Below are 27048 nucleotides of genomic sequence, written 5' to 3'. Positions count from 1 at the left end.
AACTGCCCATAGGCTTCTGACCCCCACCCAGTGAGCCCAATCCAATGACCCAACCCCCACACCTCTGCATCCCCTGATAAGCAAGCAACCCTCCTGTCGTAATTCAAATCTTGTGTCCATAAAAGATCCAAGCATGCACAACTGTATTTCTTTCTAGCATAAAATATAGCCTTTGTAACACGAGGTACAGGGAGGGAAACATTAAAGAACAAACCCAGGTTGGAGGCCTTGAGTGCGGGAAGTGCGGTATCAATGAAGCTCTCAATGTGTGGGTCAGACTGACTGTATTTTATCCTCCCTCCCCCCTGGCAACATATCCCCTGCTGCCCAGGTGCATGCCACAGTGATGGAATAGGGAGCTTACCATGTTAGTTTAGATGCAACTTTGTAGTATACGAGAAGCCTGACCTTCACCCAAGACTGAGATGAGCCCATCTGACCCATGTGGATCCTGATCGATGGCAACAGAACTAATCAATCGTAGCCTGCAATCCCCTATTGAGCAGGCCTATCTATACTGTCTATCCAATCAGTAACACCAGTCCGTACTGTATACAATGATGGCACATGGCCTTTTAAGCTTCTGTTTGTCCTTGGATTAACCAGAGCGCTCTCGAGGAGCAGAGTCCTTTGCTGATATTTGTATTCTGTACAATTAAACCTTGTTATCCTTGCCACGCTATCTCCTGGCCTATTTCCCTAGAGGGCTGTCATTATTCTGGAGTGTGCGTAAAAACGGACTTGGCTTCAGAAGTCAAAAGGGAATGAGGAGCAGCTGTGGTGTCTCGCTGATTAGGAGACCCAGCGCTCCTCCCTTCTCAGATAAGCAGAGGGTGTGGGAGAAGCCAGAAGTCGCCGTGTAGGGCTCACGCAGGAGCTGTGTCTTGGGGTGTGACGCGGGTGTTTTCAATTGCCACACCTGCAAGGTGTGAGCAGTGAGAGTCACAGTAGTTGGTTGGTTGGGACCAACGTCTTATTGCAGACAGAGGAATTATGCTCTTCAGATCCATAAGTGAGATTGGTGGTGAGGGTGGGCTTAAAGGGAAGAGGCGCCTCGGGCAGACAGCAGTTAGTGCTTGATGAGGTTAGCGTAGTTGTGAGCAGAGCGAATTGCAGGTCGTTTGGGAAGGTGGGAGTTCAGTGGGGGGAGGGTTGGATAGGGTGCAATGGAGGATGGTGCTTGGACTCCCTTGGTAAAGGAGAGGGACCCAGTGAGAAGGTGCAGGATGAGGATTTGTGGGAGCATGCTGGTGAGAGGTTGTGTATGATCTCAGAGGGGCGGGTCAGGTACAGATTGGACCACTAGTGCCCAAAATGTATGGGGGCCAGCCACCATTGACCAAGGTGCAGTTAAATTGGCCACTAGTGATCAATATATAAGTAAAACTTCCCCTGGAACCCAAAAAACCCAGAAAATGCAGTTCAGTGGGCCACTAGTGACGATCAAAATGTAAATTCTACAGAATACTCAACCAAAGTCCAGTTAAACAGGTCACTAGCCATCAGAATGCGGTCACTTGTGACCAAACAGCTTAGTAATGACTGGTTGTACATTGGTTGATGATAGAAGTATTAAAGGCTCAGGACTGGTCTGCGTTAAAGTTGGTCACCAGCTTTTCAGTTCATTTTTGCAGTGATTTCCGCCTGTTTTAATTGTCGGTGGTTTCCTGGTCTTAAAATGCCTACCCGGTTCCCAGTTGTTTTTACTGTGTGTAATATCCAGGTCAACACTTATTTTATTGTATTGCATTGTACTTTCTGTTTATGTAGCGCCAATTGTACCATTAATATAGTCTCAATGCGCTGGTATTGAGAACTCCCTCGGAGGATCGAAGTCCAGCGTGTTGGAGGGCATGGTGCATGATTATGATGCGTGTGTGCATTTGGCCAAAATAAGGCTTAGAAGGGTTGGCCCTGCTCCGGTAGAAAAGCGGAAAATCTCACTTATGAGTGAGTGAAATACTTCGAGTTAGATGCTGCTTGTTGTGTTTGTTGCTGAATGAAATTTGAATGCAAACCCAATGCAAGCTGGGAACATGTAACACTGCTTAATTTCCATAAAGTAGTTCCACTTTAATGCCATTCAAAGCAGCAGTATGCCAGAAAATATGCTTTTAGTCCACTGATAACTCCAACATGGCCACCATAAAGAGCACAGCAAAACCAGTGTTGACAGACTAGTGTTCCCCTTTTGCTTCCACCACTAATTATCTCTAGCTCATTGCAAATGGCACTTTATTAGCACCCGTGAAAGGGCTCTAAGCAATAAGGAGGCTAGGAACGCGGGTAACCTATCATAGTCTGTGTCCCACTCCAGCCACAGGGGCCACACCATTATTGCCTCATTTTTTTCATCAGCTACTGCTTCGAGACCCATATTTCCGCTTTGCGCATCTCCTCCCACCAACCCTCACCCCACCAACAATCTCACTCACAGTGTGCCCCACCAAAGCCCCTATCTTACCTCCAGTTCTCCCCTGCCATCACATGTCACTTACACATCAGGGCCATAGAAATAGTGAAGGGACTTGCGTCAAACCTTTTTCAATATTTCTAGCAGCAATTTCTATTTGTAGCTTTTTTAAAGGGAATTGGCGTGCACGATATACACGATGAGGGGCTTTGCTGCCAGTAAAGGCTCTAAGCCCTCGTGAAGTCCTTCATTAGAGTTGGGCCTGTCCGTTCAGTCTACCGGGTCATTACTGGCTGGTAAAGAAAGACCCCTTGAAATGATTAATGCTACAATCAGTCAGATGCATCCTAATTTTCAACAGTTTCAATGAATACAGCTCTGTGTTAGAATCTAATGTAAAGGTAGCTGTAATTTCAACATGGTCATCATGTTAGAGTCAACAAAAAAAAGCACCTCAATACTGCTGTGGACTGACCAGGCCTACCTTGAATATATGTTTGAATATGGGCTCTACACTGTTTGTTGCCTATTTGGGATTAATGCAAGGCATTAGACTGACATATATACATATGGGTAATCTATTTAGCAGAACTACCAACCGAGTACGTCTCTAGCACCTATACTATTTCATGATTTGGGGCAGACCTGCCTGTCACCGCCACTTCAGACTACGCCAAGAAGCAATTGACCCAATGAGACACAAGGATGACCTTAGGCTGACAGTCCTAACCCAGAGTGAGATGCCATCCCCTCGACATGCACTGGAAGCTCATCAGGGAACAGGGTCCCCCTGGAAAGCAGACTGACACTCAAACATACCAATATGCTAACTCTTTCCTCTGCACCACAATCAATAGAATGCAGCTATACCCTTTGATTAATTCGGCCTAGCTGCACACATACCTATACACCACCATGATCACCTCAACAGTCTTAAGAACACAGCTATACCCTACGAAAATCGGCCTCACTGCACACATAATCTCATCTTCAAACTCCAATGCCACCAGAATGCAGCTACACAGGTCCATTTGGCCTTGCTGCACGCATTCTACTGATCTCACACAAGCACTGCACCACGCCTTGCACTAGAATGCAGCTACACACACCTTAATCCACAATGGCTGCACACATATCGAGTGCATCCAAACACGTTTTACTGCATTCCTCTGACCGACCTGAACTACGGTCCCCGCGGGCGTTCAACCCACAGCGCTTTGGAATCATACCAATGCTAAAAGGCGTAATACAAATGCCACATAACATAACATATAGATCACATGTATTTGAGATAAGAGGTATATGAAATATATGAAGTAAATACATTTAAAACAACGTACATATATATTTGTATTGCATAAATCCCGGGAGGATAGCTCAGAGCCAACGAGCGCGCCTTATAAGCAAGACGCCGCGACGCAACACAGGTTCGATCCCCGGGTCCGCGCTTAGAAACCTCTGGTTGTTTAAGCGCGTTATAAATATGCAACTAAGACAAAAACAATTACGCAACGAAATAACACAAAAACAATTCCTGTAACAGCGCCTCGATGCCCGCGGGCTGTGTGAGTGCTTTAAAAATGGAAAATAAATAAATAAATAAACAAATAATAACATATGTGCAAACTATTAAATATAGATGTGCATTTGCCACATATTTGGGATATGGAAAATAGTAGAGCATGTGTTATGAAACAATATGACCTGTGCCTGAAGAAAGAGTAGCACACCGGTAGGCCTGATTTCCGCCTTAGCACTTTGAGGGTCGTATGTGGTGTAGCGGAATGCACCCTCTGGCCCCCTCTGGCTCACGTCTCCTGCCCACTCAGTGCTCTGGCCCAGCCAGAACGGGCCGCTTAGTTGCTACATATTATTTGCTGATGGCTGGAGCTCCCTGCAAGGAATTCACAGGGCCTCATTTCGAGTTTGGAGATTGTAGTGGTGTTATTACCGCCAAAAAGAATGTGTGATGACTGCAGCATCTCTGTCCGATTATGAGCTTCTGTTAGTCCCATTCTGAAGTTCCACTGGACTTGATTGGAGAGTGGAGCTGCTACTCCTGTTGGTAATATCACGAGTGATAAAACCGCAATGGCTTTGGATGAAACACCCCCATGCATATGCAGGCGGTTTTACAGTTTATCTATGATCAGGCTGACTGAAGAAAGATGAAGCCAAAAAATGACCGCCTGTTTTTCAGTTAGCTACAAACCCTTATTGAGCGCCCTACGAGTTGGGTGGTATTCCGGTGGTAAATCCACAGAATACCACCCAATGGAATTACTGTTACTGCCACTTGGTCTGGCAGATTTACTGCTGCATTACAAGTGGTGGTGGCAGTGTTAGTCCCCATTGATTTGGAGTCCGTAGGACTCCATTGGGGATTTCGGTAGAATCACCGCTGCAGTAATTCGGCTGATTTTTCAGCAGAAAGTGGGAGGATTTACCTCCAGCATGAAGCTGGAGGTAAATTCCCCACTCCAGGGCCATACTCATAGTATGGCGGAGCGGGAAAAGTGTCAGTAATTCCGTTGCTGCCACTTTTTTCCTGCACTGCAGTACTCCTAATGTGCCACAGTCTCGCAGAATCTTCATGCTAATTTTTGGACCTAGAACTTTTCGCTAATTCAACAAGCCTTAGAAATATATATATATATATATATATATATATATATATATATATATACATATATATATATATATATATTTCTGAGGCTTGTTGAATCTGCTTAGATCACATGCTGTGCATATGCATAGGCCGACATCTAGTGGAAGCTGCAGAGTATTACAGTTTGTTTTTTGAAACTCGAAAATGGGTGTCGACACAGGGCGTGCCAGTAATACTATCCCTAGTGTGACGTCCACTGTACCCATGATCCCTCACGCGTCTAGGACCCTCAGATTGATTTTTCTGGCCATACTGGTCGGAAGCATTCCGCAGAGTTCCCTGGCCTTCGCCATACTTTTGCTAAAATATTGTTATATTTCCCCATTTCTCCACCCCAACGTCGAGTCATCGAACATCCACACTCGACGCCGGCACGGAGAAAGAATCGACCGTCGACAGCTGCATGACGGATTTGGGCCTCGGAAGGCCTCTGGCCTCGGCCCGGGCCTAGGAAGGCCTCTGGCCTCGGCCCTGCAAGTACGGAGAGTGGGGGGTGGACATACTCTACACTCTTTTGGTATATAGGTACATTCTTATATATTCCTACACTTATTAGCCCGCTGCCACAAGGTGCGTATGGAGGGTACCCCTTTCCAATTCTGCCCCAAGTGCAACCGCAAGTACCCTTGGGTTGACAGGCACGCCACGTGCAATCTCTGCTTACCGAGGGACCACCCCGAGGCTAACTGCAGAGCCTGTAGTAGGTTCAAACCGAAGACACTCAAGGACCGTTCGATCATGCGTTGGGCCCAACACGCCAGGCCTCAAGAGGCCATGACAGCAGCGATGGCAGCGACGCCGTACTTTCGGACGACAAGGGCAACGTGGCGTCAATTGACAGCTAAGCGCAAGTCCCCGACCTCGGAAGGTCGTCCTGCAGGGCGGCTATGGGGAAGACCCCTGGCGACACAAGCGCTACCCACAGCACTTCCACAAAACACATGAAGTCCAACCGAGACTCGATGCGCACGCCGAGTACTCGGAAAGAGGCACATACAGAACTGTCTGATTCGGTGTCCTCTGGGCGTTCTCGATCTAGATCGCCGCATGACTCCAGGCAACCATCCACTGTTGCCAGAAGTGCCTTGCTTCCCAAGGTAACGGAGGTTCGATCGTCAGAAGACGAAACCAACCCCTATCCCCAGTCCGCACTCCAGGAGTCGGCGTCAACAGGCCGCGCAATGGCTGCTCCCGAGCCCCAACCTCCACTTTACAGAGATAGGGACACTACCCCCGAACCTTGGCGCCAGGCGTCGAAAGTCTCCGGAGGGGTGAAAAAACAGGGTAAACACTATTCCACACACGGGGAAGGTGAAAAACAACAGAGGAAGCAGTCTGAGCCTACTTCCACACCTCAAAAACTTTCTACCTCACTTAAACAGATAGACAAGTCTCGGTCTTCTGTTATCCCAAAGACCCTGGTTCAAACCAGTAGGTCTAGTCCAGATAAGATAGGAAAAGGCCTTCCAGAGAGAATCATTCCCAGTTCAAGAGAGTGGTCTACTGATAACATAGACAGAGTCATGTCAAGGATGTCATCATTGGCAGATTTCTACGCCAAAAACCCTGAACACTTTCTCTCTTTTACCCCCGACGGATCAACTCCCTCAGGCTCTAAGGATCCTGTACCCCCAAGTAAGAAGTCCCGGGTTGAAGCTCCTACTTCAGATCCCTTCAGTATACAGCCCTATTCTCAATATCAGGGAGATCCATCCCTTTATGAGGATCCAGATTTGAGCATGTTGGAAGAACAAACTGGGAAAGGCTACTATGGGGATGGCGAGGACCAAGAGGAGGAGGAAGACAACCCAGAAACCTACAGGCTAGATTCCCCGGTAGATAAAGAACCCCCGGTTACCGACTCCCCTGTCGATAACCAGCCTCTTTTGAATGAAGTGCTGTCGAGAGCGGCAGAACACTTCCACATTGACACCCCGGGTGCTCAGGAAGAGAGGGATTTTGACGAGGAGTTAGTGGGAGAAAGGAGACCTGTTGCCCAGGCCATCCCTATCCTTAAGTCCAGTGCTTTAAGTGGGCCGGGGCCTGCCGGGGCCGGGCCCCGGCAGTCTCAAGAAAGTGGGCCTGAGCCGGGGCCCAGCTGGGGCCCCCGTCCCACACAACATTGGCGGGATGCATTATCCCGCCGCGGCCGCCGCCGCAACTGGAGATGCGCCCGTCATTATGTCGGCCAAGCTAACAGAAGTGCCAGCCAGCCACAGCGACGCTGAGGCTGGCGGCACTTCTGTCAGTTAGTGTAACTCCCTCTGATGACCCCTCATCAGGGTCATCAGAGGAAGTTACTGTCCCTTTGTTTTCCCTCCCCAGGTCACTGACCCCCACGGGCTCCGTGATCTAATATGCAGATTAAATCACGGAGCCCGCGGGTTCGCAGAGGGTGAAAGACGCCTCGGCTCAGTGATCTATCTGCTCATAGCAGATAGATCACAGAGCCCGAGGTGCCTTTCTCCGTCGGCAAAGCTTTATAAAAGATGCCTTGAACTGTGTACGTTTCAAGCCATCTTTTATAAAGGTAGAAATATTTCTATGTTTATAAAAGACGGCTTGAAACGTGCACAATTCAAGGCATCTTTTATAAAGCTTTGTCGACGGACAAAGCCACCTTGCGGTTTGTTTTATCCGTCATCAACGCTTTATAAAAGATGCCTTGAATTGTTTACGTGTCAAGCCATCTTTTAGAAACATAGAAACATGTTACAAATATCTATGTTTATAAAAGGTGGCTTGAAAAGTACACAAACCATAGTAAGTTAGCACACAAGTGTGCGTAACTTACTATCGTTTGTGCACTTTTAAAGCCACCTTTTATAAACATAGAAATATGTAACATTGCTATGTTTATAAAATATGGCTTGAAAAGTACACACACCATAGTAGTATGCATACAAACATATAAATGCTCACATACATTTATATATTTGTTTGCACACCTTACTATGATTTGTGCACTTTTAGGCCACGCCCACAATGAAAGCCACGCCCCCAAACGAGGGCCCCCCTCAATTTCTTACCCCACTTAAAGCACTGCTTAAGTCTATACAAAGGAGGATAGACCCTTCCCTTTTTAATCCCTATCTCACTAGGGCGGTAAACCCCAGAGTTGAGAAGCTTTTCAGGTCAGCCCAAACAGACCCACTGTACATAAGAGGGCATCTGAAACCGGACTCCCTGTTAGTTACTAACACCCATAAGAGGGCAGGAACACCCTTATCATCGTCGGAAGCTCCTCCCAACAAGGAGAACAAGAAGATTTATGGCTTGGGCAGGAAAGTAGCCTCCACTTCCGCCTACCAGGCAAGGATTGCCAATTCCACCACCCTGCTGGCAAGTTACAACTGCCACCAGTGGGAAGAAGTCACGGCACTCATAGATTCTGCCCCAGAACCCTTAAAAAGCCAATTGGCACGAGTTTCGGTGGAAAGAAGAGCCGTGTCCGGTTGCATATTAAAAGCAACCTTTGATGCAGTGGATAACGCCGGCAGATTGATAGCAGAAGGTACTGTTATCAAAAGGCATGCTTGGTTGCGACAGTCTGGGTTCAAAGCCGAAACCCAGGCTTCATTGATAGACAAACCGGTGGAGCCGGATCTATTGTTTGGAAAGGCGGTCGAGGATGCGCTGAAAAATGCCAAGGACGAATATGAGACACTCAAATCCGTAGGCCAACTAACCAATAAACCCCCTAACCAGAAAGGGAATGGCAATTTTCATCGCCCATGCGGACAAAATTCCCAGAGAGGGTCTAACTATTCCCAGGGGCAGGGTACACAATGGAACAACAACAGTCAGCAGTCTACCCAGGGTTATGGCAGGGGTGATAAGAGAGGGCATGGTAAGGGTAGAGGCAGCCCCAGTAGAGGCGGCGGCACGCCTCCACCAAAACAGTGACGTTCCGTTCAGGGTCCCTTCTCACACATCCCCAGTAGGGGGACGCATTTCCAACTTCACCCAAGTTTGGGAAGGGATCACTTCAGACAGATGGGTGCTGTCCACTGTGTCCGCAGGATACTGCATAGAACTGTTAGAGCGTCCCCAAAACCACACTCCACGACAAAGAATACATTCTTTGGACCACCAGAAGATCCTCCTCGAGGAGATCGTCAATCTTCTAGCAAAGAACGCGATAGAACTCATCCCGGGACACCAGGTAAACAAGGGTATTTATTCAACTTACTTCCTTGTGCCAAAAAAAGATTTGACAATGCGCCAAGTATTGGACTTACGGCCTGCAAACAAGTATGTCAAGCCCCAAAAATTTCACATGACTACCCTCCAGGAGGTAATCCCCCTCCAAAAAAGGGGGATTACATGGCAACATTGGACATTAAAGATGCCTATGTTCATATTTCCATGTTCCCAGCGCACAGAAAGTACTTGCGCTTCAAGGTGGACAGTCAGCACGGCACTACCAGTTTAAGGTACTGCCCTTCGGGATAGCCTCGGCTCCTAGGGCATTCACCAAGAAACTGGCGGTGGCGGCAGCACACCTACGCAGGGAGGCAATCCTAGTGTAACCTTACCTGGACGACTGGCTCATCACGGGGGAGACCCCAGTAATTTGCAGAACAAACATTCAAAGGACGATCGACCTCCTCTTCGAATTAGGCTTCTCAATAAACGAGAAGAAGTCAAGTCTGGTGCCAAGCACCTCCAAACAGTTCTTAGGAGCTATACTAGACACGCAAGAGGGGTTGACCTTTCCATCAGAGGAAAGAATTCGGAATATACTGCTGCAAATTCCGCAATATCAGGCCGGTCGCCAGATAACGGTACGCAAAGCAATGCGTTTGCTAGGCATGATGGTGTCATGTATTTACCTGGTCCCCCACGCGCGCCTGCGAATGCGTCCCATGCAGGAATGGTTGGCGAAACAGTGGTCTCAGGCAAGTGGTCAGAGGGACGATCTAGTGGTCGTTTCGCCAACACTGGTACAAAGCCTTCACTGGTGGACAAGAGAAAATCTGTCCAAGGGGAAATCCTTTTACGATCCCGAGATACAGGCGGTAGTCACTACCGATGCATGCCTGACAGGGTGGGGAGCTCACCTCCTCCACCACACAGCTCAGGGTCTCTGGTCTCACTCAGTAGCCAAGAATCACATCAACCTGCTAGAGCTTCTGGCAGTATTCAGAGCGCTTCAAGCGTTCAAGCCCTACCTGCTGAATCTGTCAGTGCAGATCCGGACGCACAGCACTACAGCCATGTTTTATATAAACAAGCGGGGAGGGACTCGTTTGCCAAATCTGTCCAAGCTTGCCCAGAAAATTTGGATATGGCCACTCAGACAGAAGATCTTCCTGTCATCTCAACATGTTCCAAGGGATCTCTATTCTCTGGCGGACGCTTTGAGCAGAGATCCCCTCCCAGAGGAACACGAATGGTGTCTACACAGAGAAATAGTAGAAGATATCTTCTCTCAGTGGGGTTTCCCCACTATAGACCTATTCGCCACAAGCGAAAACAGACAGTGCCCAGGATTTGCATCCAGGTTCCCCCAGCCAGACTTCTAGGGGAACGCTGTGTGGATGAACTGGTCAGGGATGTTTGCGTACACTTTTCCACCAACACCTCTCATCAGGAAGGTGATCAACAAGATGAACAGAGAGTCAATGGCGCTCGTCCTAGTTGCTCCCATGTGGGCGAGACAACCATGGTTTCCACACCTATGCAGACCAGCGGTGTGCGAACCCATCGGACTCCCGGGCTGGTACAACCTACTGTCCCAGCGCCAAGGTCAAACAGTGCATCGTCAACCCAACTCAATGAACCTAGCAGCATGGCTCCTGAGGTCATAGAGTTTGGACATCTCAGAGGTGTATGTACATCCTAAAGCAATCTAGGAAGCCAAACACGAGGCACTGCTACTTTGACAAATGGAAACGATTTGTTATCTGGTGCCAGAATAAGCAAGTCAACCCAGTTGATTACACTCCTTCCACAATTGTCACATACATGCTCCACCTGCTGGATGCAGGACTGGTATTTAACTCACTGAAGGTACACCTGGCAGCGCTGTCAGCATACATCACATCCCATAACAAGGTGTCGTGGTGGAAGATACCAGTGGTTAAAGCTTTCATGGAAGGAGTAAAGAGACTTCACCCTCCTATTTCTAACCCACCACCAGGATGGGACCTTAACGTGGTGCTATCTAAACTCATGCCCCCCCCTTTCGAACCCATGGATAATAGCAGTCTCAAACACCTGACTTATAAGACAGCCTTCTTAGTAGCAATAACATCTATAAGAAGGGTCAGTGAAATTCAGGCTCTGTCAGTGCAGGATCCATTCTTTACAGTTCATAAAGATAAAATGGTTTTACGTACACACCCTAGGTTCTCACCTAAGTTTATTTCTAAGTTCCACGTGAACCAGTCCATCGAGCTTCCGGCTTTCTTCCAAGACCCACAAAGCTCGTCTGAGGTGAAACTACACACCCTAGATGTGCGTAGGGTGGTCCTCTACTATGTAAACACGACCAGACCGCTAAGGAAAACAGATCAGCTGTTTGTCTCCGTAGCTACAGGCAGAGAGGGAGATCGCGTCTCTAAAGGTGCCATCTCTAAGTGGATTGTTAACTGTATCCAGCTGTGTTACTCTCTTTCTGAAAAAACTCTGCCTTTCACGCCAAGAGCCCACTCTACTAGAGGCATTGGGGCCACTCTGGCTTTCATTGCAAATGTACCCCTTGACACCATTTGCAAAGCAGCTACTTGGAGCTCTGTTCACACTTTTACTCAGCACTTCTGCATTGACACCCATTCCAAGACATATACTCAAGTGGGACAAGCGGGTTTAAGACATTTATTTGCTCATGACCCTTCTCACATCCCACCTCCTTCTTCTAACATTGCTCGCTAATCTATGCACAGCATGTGATCTAAGCAGATTCAACAAGCCTCAGAAGAGATACATTACTCACCGTAATCGTATTTCGGATGCTTGTATCTGCTTAGATTCACATGCGACCAACCCTTCCTCCCCTCTGAGAGAAGGCGCATGGATGCTTGTAGTCTTATCTATCTTCTATCTGCTTGGATTATCTGTACTCACGCTACTCCTCATGCTACCTCATGTCAGAAGAAATACAATCTGAGGGTCCTAGACGCGTGAGGGATGATGGGTACAGTGGACATCACACTAGGGATAGTATTACTGGCACACCCTGTGTCGACACCCATTTTCGAGTTTCGAAAAACAAACTGTAATACTCTGCAGCTTCCACTAGAAGTCGGCCTATGCACAGCATGTGAATCTAAGCAGATACAAGCATCAGAAATACGATTACGGTGAGTAATGTATCTCATATATATATTTCTTTGTGACAAGACACATTTCTGTACAAAATGTAGAACAAGTTCACACACGTGATTAGGGCTATTAACACATTGTGGCAAAGTCCAATTAGCTGATTGATAAAACAGCTAAAACATAATAGCCATCAGCCCAAGCATACTATAATAATATATATATTTTACATTATTTAACCGTTTCTACTTTGTATTTCAGTTTCCACCATCTCACCTTTGGTTAATCTCTCTCTCTCTCTCTCTCTCTCTCTCTCTCTCTCTCTCTCTCTCACACACTCCCTTTCTCTCTTACTGTGCATCTTTTGCACTTTCTCCTACCCACTGTCTCCCACCACATCACACTCTCTCTTTCAGCCTCCCACTTTATGTCATCATTATCTCTCTCACTGTCATTTTCTATTTCTTCCCCTCTACCTCTCTCTCCATCTCTCTCACACACACTCACTCTCTCTGCCTCTCCCACTCTCTCTGCCGCTCTATATCTTTTTCCCCTCTATCTGCTCCTTTCTCTCTGTCTCGTTCTCCCTTTCTCTCTCTCTTTGTCCCTCTCTCTCTCTGTGCCTCTCTATCTGCACCTCTCTCTTGAACTCTACACATGTAGAATGTCAAGTCACACCCTCACCCCCAATTGTTTCAGTTGAAACGAGTCTGAATATTAGGGGAAGGGCGAAGTATTGATTGCTTATAGATCTCGTTCAGCAGATGTTCACCTGGTAGCAGGGACCAGTGGCCATCCCTTGAAGCCAGATCTCCAAATCATTGCTGCTACTAGGATCCAGAAACGCTGATTCTTGGCAGTCCTCTCAGAGGCGTAGCCAGGATTTTCTAACATTCTAATTATTCTCCTGAGGGTGGGTAAACCCAACAGCCAGGCAATTGGACGTGGCATAGGAGTGGAAGGAAAGCTGCTCTCTACGGAGGTCCCGCCTGCAGGAAGGTCAGGCCTCGTTCTGGCAATGAGCATCTTTCTGCCCTGGTGGGATGAGGAAAAGGTGATCCACTTAATTACATCTCTTCACATCTCCTGCTTACTAACCTATAGTCGTGAACATCTGTGCCCAGGTTATCCTACTGTGCCTAGGAATTTTCAGAAGACAATGCCGCGCTTTGCGTATCCCAGCTAACGCTAGGTTATCAATGAGAGCTGCACGTGTGGCGTTCCCACCTATAGATTGCATGGATGAGAACAATGCCGTCCATACCTTCTTACCATAGTTCCTGTTGGTATTAGATGTATTCTCTTCTTGTGTCTTTCAGGTGGGCTTTTACTCTCATCATCATCTCCTCGTACACGGCCAACCTGGCTGCCTTCCTGACTGTGCAGCGGATGGAGGTGCCAATCGAATCTGCGGATGACCTTGCTGACCAAACCAATATAGAGTATGGCACCATACAAGGGGGCTCCACCATGACCTTCTTCCAGGTGAGGGGAATTGGCTGCAGGGAAGGGAGTTGAAAGGCGCTGAGCAGGGGCCTGACTGGTGCCTCAATGGGATTTGGGGAGAGGGTGGTATCAGAGCTCACTCCGTCCCAATGGGGACACTAGTTGCTCACCCCTTAAGCTTGTGATCATTCAGAAGAACAGATCTGCGTGTCGGCGTGGCAATGGTGCACAATCACCACACTTCAGCATCTCCGCACTCCTGCATGAGTGGGAACTCATGTAGTTCTACCAATGCAAACCAGTTCTGCACCTAAGCACCCAGACTAACCTGTCAACGCAGTGCTGTATCATTCATCGGTAGCAAGCACTAGGCACCATTAAGTGAACATAGCAGGTTTCTCAAGTTTTACACTTTATTGAAGGAAGACATTTCATATAAATCACGTGGTTCACACACTTGGTTAAGAAATGTTTACTACAGCAAGAGCGTATTTGCATGCCATTACCACTCAGAAGACTGCCGCCCTGTAACAGCACATTGTTTGCAGTGAAAAGAGACTCTTGTGAGGATGGTCTGGGTGAGGATGGGATGCAAATGGGCTATAAAGGACATTGCTTTTGGCATGCACTTGGACAAAAAAAGGGTGGGGACGTAGCCAAGCAAATCCTGCGGACTATGACTCCCTGCTCACATGCCATTTCCCCTTCCTAGTTTCTCTTCCTATGGAAATAGTTTTGGTTTATCGTCTGTGGTAGAGTGCCTAGCTTCTCTTCCTATGGCAATAGTTTTGGCTTATAGTCTGTGGTAGAGTGCCCAGCTTCTCTTCCTATGGCAATAGTTGTGGCTTATAGTCTGTGGTAGAGTGCCCATATTCTCTTCCTATGGCTATAGTTTTGGCTTATAGTCTGTGGTAGAGTGCCCATATTCTCTTGCTATGGCAATAGTTTTGGCTTATAGTCTGTGGTAGAGTGCCCATATTCTCTTCGTATGGCAATAGTTTTGGCTTATAGTCGGCGGTAGAGTGCATAGCTTCTCTTCCTATGGCAATAGTTTCGGCTTATAGTCGGTGGTAGAGTGCCCAGCTTCTCTTCCTATGGCAATAGGTTTGGCTTATAGTCTGTGGTAGAGTGCATAGCTTCTCTTCCTATGGCAATAGTTTTGGCTTATAGTCGGCGGTAGAGTGCCCAGCTTCTCTTCCTATGACAATAGTTTCAGCTTATAGTCGGTGGTAGAGTGCCCATATTCTCTTCCTATGGCAATAGTTTTGTCTTATAGTCTGTGGTAGAGTGCCCATATTCTCTTCCTATGGCAATAGTTTTAGCTTATAGTCTGTGGTAGAGTGCCCATATTCTCTTCCTATGGCAATAGTTTTGGCTTATAGTCTGTGGTAGAGTGCCCATATTATCTTCCTATGGCAATAGTTTTGGCTTATAGTCTGTGGTAGAGTGCATAGCTTTTCTTCCAATGGCAATAGTTTCGGCTTATAGTCGGTGGTAGAGTGCCCAGCTTCTCTTCCTATGACAATAGTTTTGGCTTATAGTCTGTGGTAGAGTGCATAGCTTCACTTCCTATGGCAATAGTTTTGGTTTATAGTCTGTGGTAGAGTGCCCATATTCTCTTCCTATTGCAATAGTTTTGGCTTATAGTCTGTGGTAGAGTGCCCATATTCTCTTCCTATGGCAATAGTTTTGGCTTATAGTCTGTGGTAGAGTGCCCAGCTTCTCTTCCTATGGCAATAGTTTTGGCTTATAGTCTGTGGTAGAGTGCCCATATTCTCTTCCTATGGCAATAGTTTCGGCTTATAGTCGGTGGTAGAGTGCCCAGCTTCTCTTCCTATGGCAATAGTTTCGGCTTATAGTCTGTGGTAGAGTGCCCATATTCTCTTCCTATGGCAATAGTTTCCGCTTATAGTCGGTGGGAGAGTGCCCATATTCTCTTCCTATGGCAATAGTTTCGGCTTATAGTCGGTGGCAGAGTGCCCAGCTTCTCTTCCTATGGCAATAGTTTCGGCTTATAGTCAGTGGTAGAGTGCCCATATTCTCTTCCTATGGCAATAGTTTTGGCTTATAGTCGGTGGGAGAGTGCCCATATTCTCTTCCTATGGCAATAGTTTTGGCTTATAGTCGGTGGTAGAGTGCCCATATTCTCTTCCTATTGCAATAGTTTTGGCTTATAGTCTGTGGTAGAGTGCCCATATTCTCTTCCTATGGCAATAGTTTTGGCTTATAGTCTGTGGTAGAGTGCCCATATTCTCTTCCTATGGCAATAGTTTCGGCTTATAGTCTGTGTTAGAGTGCCCATATTCTCTTCCTATGACAATAGTTTCGGCTTATAGTCCGTGGTAGAGTGCATAGCTTCTCTTCCTATGGCAATAGTTTCGGCTTATAGTCGGTGGTAGAGTGCCCAGCTTCTCTTCCTATGGCAATAGTTTCGGCTTATAGTCGGTGGTAGAGTGCCCAGCTTCTCTTCCTATGGCAATAGGTTTGGCTTATAGTCTGTGGTAGAGTGCATAGCTTCTCTTCCTATGGCAATAGTTTTGGCTTATAGTCGGCGGTAGAGTGCCCAGCTTCTCTTCCTATGACAATAGTTTCAGCTTATAGTCGGTGGTAGAGTGCCCATATTCTCTTCCTATGACAATAGTTTTGTCTTATAGTCTGTGGTAGAGTGCCCATATTCTCTTCCTATGGCAATAGTTTTGGCTTATAGTCTGTGGTAGAGTGCCCATATTCTCTTCCTATGGCAATAGTTTTGGCTTATAGTCTGTGGTAGAGTGCCCATATTCTCTTCCTATGGCAATAGTTTTGGCTTATAGTCTGTGGTAGAGTGCATAGCTTTTCTTCCAATGGCAATAGTTTCGGCTTATAGTCGGTGGTAGAGTGCCCAGCTTCTCTTCCTATGACAATAGTTTTGGCTTATAGTCTGTGGTAGAGTGCCCAGCTTCTCTTCCTATGGCAATAGTTTCGGCTTATAGTCTGTGGTAGAGTGCCCATATTCTCTTCCTATGGCAATAGTTTCGGCTTATAGTCGGTGGTAGAGTGCCCAGCTTCTCTTCCTATGGCAATAGTTTCGGCTTATAGTCTGTGGTAGAGTGCCCATATTCTCTTCCTATGGCAATAGTTTCGGCTTATAGTCGGTGGGAGAGTGCCCATATTCTCTTCCTATGGCAATAGTTTCGGCTTATAGTCGGTGGCAGAGTGCCCAGCTTCTCTTCCTATGGCAATAGTTTCGGCTTATAGTCAGTGGTAGAGTGCCCATATTCTCTTCCTATGGCAATAGTTTTGGCTTATAGTCGGTGGGAGAGTGCCCATATTCTCTTCCTATGGCAATAGTTTTGGCTTATAGTCTGTGGTAGAGTGCCCATATTCTCTTCCTATGGCAATAGTTTTGGCTTATAGTCTGTGGTAGAGTGCCCATATTCTCTTCCTATGGCAATAGTTTCGGCTTATAGTCTGTGGTAGAGTGCCCATATTCTCTTCCTATGGCAATAGTTTTGGCTTATAGTCGGTGGTAGAGTGCCCATATTCTCTTCCTATTGCAATAGTTTTGGCTTATAGTCTGTGGTAGAGTGCCCATATTCTCTTCCTATGGCAATAGTTTTGGCATATAGTCTGTGGTAGAGTGCCCATATTCTCTTCCTATTGCAATAGTTTTGGCTTATAGTCTGTGGTAGAGTGCCCATATTCTCTTCCTATGGCAATAGTTTCCGCTTATAGTCTGTGGTAGAGTGCCCATATTCTCTTCCTATGGCAATAGTTTTGGCTTATAGTCGGCGGTAGAGTGCATAGCTTCTCTTCCGATCGCAATAGTTTCGGCTTATAGTTGGTGGTAGAGTGCCCATATTCTCTTCCTATGGCAATAGTTTCCGCTTATAGTCTGTGGTAGAGTGCCCATATTCTCTTCCTATGGCAATGGTTTTGGCTTATAGTCGGCGGTAGAGTGCATAGCTTCTCTTCCGATGGCAATAGTTTCGGCTTATAGTCGGTGGTAGAGTGCCCAGCTTATATATCCAAACTAAAACCTGTATGCACACTAGTGTTGCTTATGCTTTCATTGTGGGGTGGTGGAGTCCCTTAATAATGGGCTGCCCGCGATCTAAGTGATGTCTATATAGTCCCGAGGAGTTGATAGTTTTCGCCTCAGCCTTTTGGAGAGCTCTCAGTGTGTTGAGATAACGCTGGTGGATGTCTATCTCTGTAAGGCCTGCTGTGAAGTTCTCATGGAGATGGATGCGGAAAAAGACACTGTAAATAGGATGTGTTTGTGAATGATAAACCAAACTCACGCAGCTATAGAAACAAGGTCTGCAGATTGTTTTCACCTATATGTTTATATTTATGTGTGATTGCATTCTCATTTAAGGGAAGACAAATAAACTTCAAAATAAAAAATAATGATATCAAACAAACTCAAGTATACAGTACCGCACGTGCATTTAAAATGAATGCTGTATGTACTTTTTTTGCATTGGCAGTGACTCTTTCTGCCTAAAGTGTCACGTGATCAATAACTTGACAATGCCTTGTGGCTCACCCCAGAGGGCACACTGGAAAGAGTTCATTGTGCAGCTTTTTCCTGTAAGGTGCTAGAGATGTGTCCTGCCCCCTGGCAGTGCCTGCACCGTGTAACGGGGCAGGTTTGGGCAGTCACTATCGATAGTCTTAAAAAGCCACATTATAAAGCTATGGCCAGAATGAGAAAACAAAAGACCTTTTTAAACAGATTGTTGTGAACCCCCTATTTGTGCTTAAGCATGCTTGAGCCAGTCTCCCTCCTAAACCAGGAGGCGCTCTGTACCTTGGGCAACCGGTCACCTACCCCCAGGGGACGATATTTAAATTCCTGGACGCTACTCACATAGCTACTCTATGGATATTCATGACCCCTAGATTGCCAATGACTATGTTCCCCACTGGTATTAATGGATTAACAGAAACCACTGCCACAGTGCCTCTAAATATGTACCCCGGTGGTATTCGTGTATTCCCACATGCATATTGTCATTCTTGGGTGTCGTATCTTAATACATACATATCAGTGGGACACATCTTTTAAAGCCACCCTGGAGATGACATATCGGCATACAGCATTATACTTGGGGCGCCGCGGTGGGCTCTATATGAGCACCTGAATAATCAGACATCATCAGTAGGGTACATATTTATCATCACTTTTGGGGAGCCTTTTATGGATACACCAGTTCCCCGTGGGCACATATTCATTGGCAGCCTGGGGGTGCCTATGTGAATATATGAATCCCCAGGGGGTAAATGTTCAGAGGTGCCTTATATCAATGACTGGAAAAACATCCAGGCCACTTCCTTTTGCTTCAGACTCCCCAAGAGGGATCTCGGCTTTCTCGCTGAGGCAGGGTTGAACATAGTTTTTGGTGATGCAAAGCAGAGCGGACGCCCTAAATGAAGACATGTTTATAATGTGCGTATGCTCTATCGGTGTTGGCTATTGTTGGCTGTAGACAGGTGTGTTTTCATACTTCTCAGAGATTTGCAAACTCTTTCCTGTCTTGACTTCTTCCTTGCACTCGTTCCTGTCTTAACTCCTTCCGCGCCCAATGGCAGTATGCCCAAGTCTTCTTGGTGTGCCCTTGCTAACCATGCTTCCTTCCCCTGCCTTGGGTGGGCCACTGGCGTCCTCCTCTTGACTACCAAATCAGGCAAAATGGCGGCTGCACCATTAATCAGCCCGTTTTCTGACTGGGGAACCCCAAAGGTGCAGGCTGGGAAAGCCAAGGTGCCAGACACAAAAAAGATAAATAAATAAAAAACATGGCAAACACAGGCAGAAACTAACTACTTGCACCATCACCCCATCGAAGACAATATGTGCCACGTATCAGCACCCTGCTGTATCAAACAGTGGAACGATATCTTCTGCTGTGTTCTTGCTAGTCCTTTCCTGGGTATCCAGTGATTGGGCCTCATTACATGGAAGGCGGTGAGCCATGGTGCTATTAGCGCCATGGCTCATGCCGGTAAAATACCGGCACCGCCTTGGCGGAAAGGGGATTTACCGCCCCATTCCAAGGTTGGAGGGGCGGTAAATCCCCCTTCCGCCATTGCCCTTCCCCATTCCCATTTCTGCCCCATAGGGCTCTATGGGAATGGGGAAGGCGCTAATTACGGCACCGCAATTTTGCGGTGCCGTAATTAGCTCCGAGGTCCCTTAGCGGGTTGGTTTTTAACGCCTGCAAAAAGCAGGCGTTAAATCACCAACCCGCAAAGGGACCTCGTAGTACGGCGGTAAGGGTTAACGGTCACCGTTGCCATTAACGGTGACCGTTAACCCTTACCGCCGTCCGTGTAATGAGGCAAAGTCACCAGGAGGCGACATTTCCCCAAATGTGCACTCCCACGAAAACCAAGAACTTTCCCCGAATGTTCTACGACTGGAGTTGGAATAGTAATTCAAACCCATCCTAGATTATGTGGGGGAAGTCTTTTAGGAATGCAGGGAAAAAATCGTCTACCTGGCAACTTTTTCCCAGGGGACATTTTCACATAGAAGCCTTTTCTGGTGGTATTGCCAGGTGATGCTCTGTTGTGACCACCTATTAATCCCTTTTGCTTCTCACCCCTTAGAACTCCCGTTACCAAACATACCAGCGGATGTGGAACTACATGCAGTCCAAGCAGCCCAGCGTCTTTGTGAAAAGCACAGAGGAGGGCATCGCCCGAGTCCTCAACTCCAAGTACGCCTTTCTGCTGGAGTCCACCATGAACGAGTATCACCGGCGACTCAACTGCAACCTGACCCAGATCGGCGGGCTCCTAGACACCAAGGGCTATGGGATTGGTCTGCCACTTGGTGGGTATCTGAAGATAAGAGACATCAAAAAGTGTGACAACCTGTCTATGTGAGCTATGCATAGAAAGATTGTTGAGCCCCAGGGAATGGCGTTGAATGCTCCAGAAATTGACAGTTTTGCTCTAGAACCTTGAAGCATCTCATGTGCTAGATAGAATTATCAATAATGATCATGGGCCCAAATAACCAGACCGACTCAAAGAATATGGCAAAATGCTACTTATTTGTCAGCATGAAATAAAGGAGGGCAATCTGGCGAATAACAGGCAGTAATTCACACACTCACCCCAAAATGTGATTATACAAAGGGTTTACACCTTGATATGTGTAATGTATGACATCGTCCTATGTGCAAACTAAAACCTATTGAAGGGAGTGATTGGTGGGGGGAACACATGTACCTACAGGATATATATGTGTTAATAACTTCATTGGCTGCCCCTTATCTGGTGGGCATGCCTCAAACTACCTCTAAATATGTCTAATACTGATTATAGTGGAGGAAATGGCAGCAGGTTGGTATCTGCACATTTTATAGCATGTTGCTACATAGACCCTCTGATTGGTTGGCATGCTTTTCCAATCTTGTGCTTTCGGCTCGTTAGTGGCACGTAAGCTCAGCGAAACTCAGGTGCCACAAGCAATGTCAAATTACTCCCCACTTTCCCAGTTAGTCCATCATCTCTCATTGGTCAGGCCCCGAGCCATGGACTTTCCTTTGTAGTTGACCCTGAAGCCTGCCCTCTGTTCTGGGACATTCAAGGGAGTGTAGGCACATTATTATCTTTGTTTGGGCTTAATGAATAGCCCTTGTTTTCAACGTATGAACCAAGTGTGAGAAGACCACAAATGTGTCCATCTCAACCTTCTATTTACTGCTATTTGATTCAATTGTGCTGGGTGTCATTAGACTTCTAGGCCTCTGGAGACTTGCTCACTCCACCTTACATGGACTTCCCACATCTTTAATTGTCTAATAGTGGGCTCTTGCAGATGTTTTCTCCTTCGCTTAATGTAAGAGAAAAATGTTTTACGTACATAGCTTATCCTTTTGACTCCCCTTGTGCCTTGCAATTATTCCTTGAAATAGCATCATTGATCCTAGGTCAATATACTTCTCTTTATTCCTCACACAAAGCTGTTTTTCCAGCGTCTCCTGACTGGCCTGTCTCCAAGGTAGCTTGAATGGTTTTAACACGAGTCCAACATCCATCTTTTCATCATGGCCACTAAAGCCATGTTATGCTTTCCTCTGCAGCAAGCTTGCATACGTCTTATCCACCTTGCGTTTCTGCATATATACATTTATTAATCAGCAGGTTACATTATCTTCTTTGCATATACAATTTCTTCATATTCGATTACACGTTTCTCTTGTTACTTCAGTTACATCTTTATTTTTTGAGCAAGTGCATATCATTTCAGTAAGTCTCAGTATCTCTTGTCTATGACTTCAGTCTGCTCTTGTCAGATTTTTCTTATAGTTCTATGATGTCCAGTGGTGTGTGCAGACATCCTTCCATGCTCTCAATGCGAGGGTACATTCAATACAGTTGTCTGATTGCATATCATCTCCCATACACTTGATGCAGTATTGGGATGATACCTGGTGTCCCACATAGGGCTCTGCTCCTACTGTTTCAGTATGAGGGATGGGAGCTAAGGATAACATGTCCACATGCTCCTCTACATTCCCTCCTATATTTGAGTCCTCAACCACCTCCTTTTTAATCTTCGTCATCCTCTCTTCACATCTAGGTTCCTTCAGGATCCATACTTTTGTCAACCCCCTCAAGTCACCTGATTTTTTTATATGCTCATCCACACTCCAGGTCATGTGACAGCATTCGCCAGTTGGTCGATAGAATACCCAACATCCTACATATTTATTGTGATTCTTATGGTAGTAGAACCTCATCCGTGGGTGTGCCAGCCAACACATCTTTATATTCTCACGGGTGGTGTCTTCGGTCTGTGGTGTATGATCTCTATTCACATCAATCATTATCTTCAACCCAATAGCTGTCTTTACTGTTTTCTAGAATTGTCCCAAAATGATCCTTATGAGACAGAATCCTAGCAATACAACACTAGTATTGCTCCAAGTAATCTGAAGGCATTTGCCAGCCAGGTTGGAATCCACAAAAACAGAGACGAGGATCAATCGTCTACTGTCTCATCAGCGTCAACCTCCATCTTCTAATGCAGGGTTGTCAGCATAGTTATTGCTTCTGTCAGGGTTCTATTTACTCCATCACAGGAAAGTGTAAATGTACAGCAAGAAGGCTTGACCTTGGTGCACACACCTTCTTCCATTGCTGTAATTACGTCCAGGATATACCTGTTCTGCAGGGTCATGAGTCTAATGGTGCTCAGTTCTCTGATTACATTACATCCTTTTATTGTTACATTGATAGTTTGCAGAAGCTCCCATCTGGTAATCTGCAGCCACGTGGCATTCACTGCAGTTTGAAGTCCTGACATAAATATAGATGTTATTATCATATTGATTTTGATGAAAAATAGTTCTTCTTCTTCAGTTGGCGAAGGTTGAGCAATCTCTTCCTTCTCTGGTGTTCATTCATTTTCAGATATTCGTCAATATGGAGGTCACTTTGAGGAATGACCAATGTAGGAACCTGTATGACCACAAGGGTGCATACTCCTCCACATTCATTCCCGTAACTTCGAGAACCTGTTTGAATCCTTTTTTATTTTCTCCAATCAAAACCAGACCTTTGGTCTTGAAGCATGTTGTTGCATTTTTTATTGGTATTATAGAGACAGTTCCTGCTTCATTGTCGACCCATGTTCGTAGTTCAGAGCACTTGGCCCATGACTCTAAACACATGTCATTTACTATTTGCACTACGATTAATGGTTCCTTCTTCAATAAGAGTGTGGGGCAAGATAATATTCCTTCTTCCCATCCTGTGCTGGTAGCCACTCATCCATACACCATTAGCTGAGGTCTCCTGGTACTCCTAATCTTTCCACTATGTCTGAACATTCCATCCTCATCATGTTGACAACCTTTATTTGTTCTCCAATCTGAGATGGATATATATGTTTTTTGCTTGTCCAACCCATCCCTTGCTCCATCCTTTGTGTTTTGACATAAGTATCTTCATGTGGAAATGTTCTCCTTGATCGCCATCGTAGGGTTTCCTGTTTTTCCTTCTAATTGTCTTCTGTTTGTGCATGCTGCCAGATGACTGAGGCACTTTGCATCATGTGCGGGCATCTCTTTTGCAATACATGTTCTGGCTGCGTTCATGGAATAGGGGTTGAAAGAACATACATAGCAGCTTTCATCTGATGTTCTCTCTCCCACTTCCTTCATGTGCTGGTACCATAGGTTATTCTGTAAGTGAGCTGAATTATCAAGATATGTATTCATGCCTTCATGGCCTTCTCTAACTTCTCATTTAACTCTAACACTTTGTTTAGTAAAATTAGGAAACATGCTGCTCGTACTATTTCTAGGGATCATAAAGGATGTTTCATTGTCCTCCCGAGTATCTGCATTTTTAATCATTATGTGTCGGAATGCCATAAATGTAAGGCAGAAAAGACAAATCAAAAGATAACATTAAATCACAATTACCATTCCCGAAAAACGGCCTCATTACGAGGTAGGAGGTATCCATGGTGCTATTAGCACCATGGCTACCCCCTTACCGCATTCAGGGTCCGGGTTCCCGAAATAGGGATTTACCGGGTCATTCCAACCTTGGAGGACCCGGTAAATCCCCATTCCGGGAACCATTCCCCATTCCCATTCAAGCCCCCATAGGGCTCAATGGGAATGGGGATGGAGCTAATAACGGTACCGCAATTTGCGGTACCGTTATTAGCTCTGAAGTCCCTTAACGGATCCCTTCCATAACGCCTGGTAAAACCAGGCGTTAAGGAAGGCACCCACTAAGGGACCTCGGAATAGGGTGGTAAGGGATTACAGGCACCGGTGTCCTTACCGGAGCCTGTAATCCCTTACCACCTACCTCGTAATGAGGCCAATTGACTTTCTCAATGGTAGTGAGTCTCTCATATTCTGGAACCTTCCCATTTTAATGAATTAAATGTGTAATTCTGTTATCTCTGTAACTCATGCTTTTATATCAAGAACTGCAAAATAATTGGCATAAACATTCTGAAAATAATGTGATTATTTTTAGGATTGCCACAAAATGTTACAATGTCCACATGTTGGGCCTCATTACATGGTATGCGGTAACCATGGCGCTATTAGCGCCATGTTTGCCGCCGGTATTGTACCGTGTCCGCCTTGGTGGATGGCGGAATTACTAGCCTACTCCAAGTTGAGCGGGCCGGTAATTCCCCATTCACCAAGGCACTTCCCCATTCCCATTTTTGCCCACTTAGGGCTCAATGGGAATGGGGAAGGAGGTAATTACGGTACCGCAAATTGCAGTACCGTAATTAGCACCAAGGTCCCTTTGCGGGCCCGTTCCTTAACGGCTGGTAAAACCAGCCGTTGATGTTGGGTCCGGCAAAGGGACCTCTTGGTAAGGCGGTAAGGGTTTACCGGTACCAGAGCCCTTACCGGTACCGGTAAACCCTTACCGCATACCGTGTAATGAGGCCCGTTGTCTTATCAGAGCTGTGTAAGACTAATATGTAGGTAAAAACAGCATATAAGAATGTGTGTAATATTATTATGATGAGTAGCATAGAAGATGCAATGTATTCCTTGTCCTTTGGCTTTGGTGCATTAACACCCTCATTACGAGGTTGCCGGTCCGGTAACAACGGTACCGGTATGCTTATTGGTACCGTTGTTACTGGACTGGCAAACTCTGCGTTGTGCCGCAGGTGCCTTTCAGTCCGCCAGGTCTGCCCTGGCGGAATCAAAGGCATCCGCGAGCACAGCATGCCTTTAGCACCAATACCATTATGAACGGTGCCGGTGCTACAGGCATCCCCATTCCCATAGAGCCCTATGGGGCTGAAATGGGAATGGGGATCTACCGGCACCCGCGAAAGGGCTTGGAATACCCCGGTAATTACCCATTCACAGGTGCCAGACTTTCATGGCGGTATGGAGGTAGCCTTGCCGCTCTTACCGGCAAGACTACCTCCAACCTCATAATGAGGCCCAATGTTCCTTTAACTTATCTAAAAAAGTTCCAGGATAGCTGCAAGTCCATTCATTCCTTATTAGATTTAAGAAATTGTGATCTTTATTTAAAGGGTGTTTTATTATTCGATAGACTCTTTTTCTTTACTCTTGGTTGCTGATCTTGTCTTCATGCATGGAACTTCTTCTCTACTTTACTGTCAGAAGATGCAGGAGGGCTCACATTTTCTCCTTGTATGGTTGGATGTTGTGCAGGTGCATCCAGGCTCACCTACCTTGTAGTTTAACAGCCTTGAAGGTAACTACTTCCACCTCAAGGGGTACTTCAAAGCAGGGATTATTCCATGTGCGGACAAATTTGAGCACCGTCACCTGATACCCTGGATATAAGATTGGCTGTTCCAATAAGCAGTCTGGATCAGATGGGTGGCTTTCTTCTTCAGTCCTCTTTGACCCTACCTTTCAGTTTGGGGGGGCCTCATCACGAGTTGGGTGGTATCTGGGCTGTAATACCACCCAACTTTATTAGCATTAGCGCCCACCGGTCTGGTAGTATTACGACCAGATCACGGGCTGGGCGCTATCTGTAAATCCCCATTTCCCATTGGGACCAAGGGAATTTTTGGTGCAATTACTGTGCGGTAATACTGCCAGCAGTAATTGCACTGAAAATTGGCATTTTCTCCGTTCTGTTAACCCCCGGCTCTGAGCTGGGGGTACACAAGCCAGACTTGTGATACGGTCAGCCCTTAAATGCAGCAGTAATATCATTACCACTGCATTTAAGGGCTACTGCCCAACTCGTGATGAGGCCTTTGATCTGTATAGACATCAAAGAAACCCTTGCAGTCATTGGTGTTAGGTAATCATGTAACTCATGACCTAATGTCTTTGCTACTCTGTGGGCCACAGTTTCTACCCTAGTTGGAGGAGCAAGGGGTGTTCTCATTCAACATCCAGTCACCAACTCATGAGGAGTGAGATGGTGATCTGAGCCAGGCTGAACTTGCAGTGCATATAGCGCAAGGGGCAACCAGTGTAACCACCCTTTCTTCAAAGTTTTCGTAATCTTCGCTATCCTCTCTTTAAGGAGTCAATTTAACCTCTCACAAATCCCATTCACCTGTGGTCGATAGGCAGAAGAGAACTTGTGTTTCATACCGAATAAAGAGTTACTTGCTCAAATAGTTCATTTACAAAATGTGGTCCATTGGCAGACTGCAGCCCTTTGCACACACCCCATCTCGGGAACACCTTTACACATAAGGAATTTTGTGGCACATGTGGCATTGGGATACGTACATGGACCTGACTCAATCCAACTAGTAAAG

At 46.3% G+C, this 27048-nt stretch overlaps 1 protein-coding gene across 5 annotated transcripts in view; it reads left to right on the top strand.

Annotated features, from left to right (window-relative positions):
- The window catches only part of GRIK5 (glutamate ionotropic receptor kainate type subunit 5), a 1788232-nt gene that overhangs the window by 1737857 nt on the left and 23327 nt on the right, over positions 1-27048 (top strand). For all 5 annotated transcript variants that reach the window (XM_069640936.1, XM_069640937.1, XM_069640938.1 and 2 more), the window contains 2 exons: positions 13667-13832; positions 20391-20616. In XM_069640936.1, the coding sequence (XP_069497037.1) occupies positions 13667-13832; positions 20391-20616 (392 nt within the window). The remainder of the gene's footprint in view (positions 1-13666; positions 13833-20390; positions 20617-27048) is intronic.

This window comes from Ambystoma mexicanum, chromosome 1q, assembly GCF_040938575.1.
Source record: "Ambystoma mexicanum isolate Mex_15411 chromosome 1q, UKY_AmexF1_1, whole genome shotgun sequence".
In the NCBI taxonomy this organism is placed as follows: Eukaryota; Metazoa; Chordata; class Amphibia; order Caudata; family Ambystomatidae; genus Ambystoma; species Ambystoma mexicanum.
Note: the sequence above shows the minus strand (reverse complement) of the source record. Positions and strands in the feature narration are given on the sequence as shown.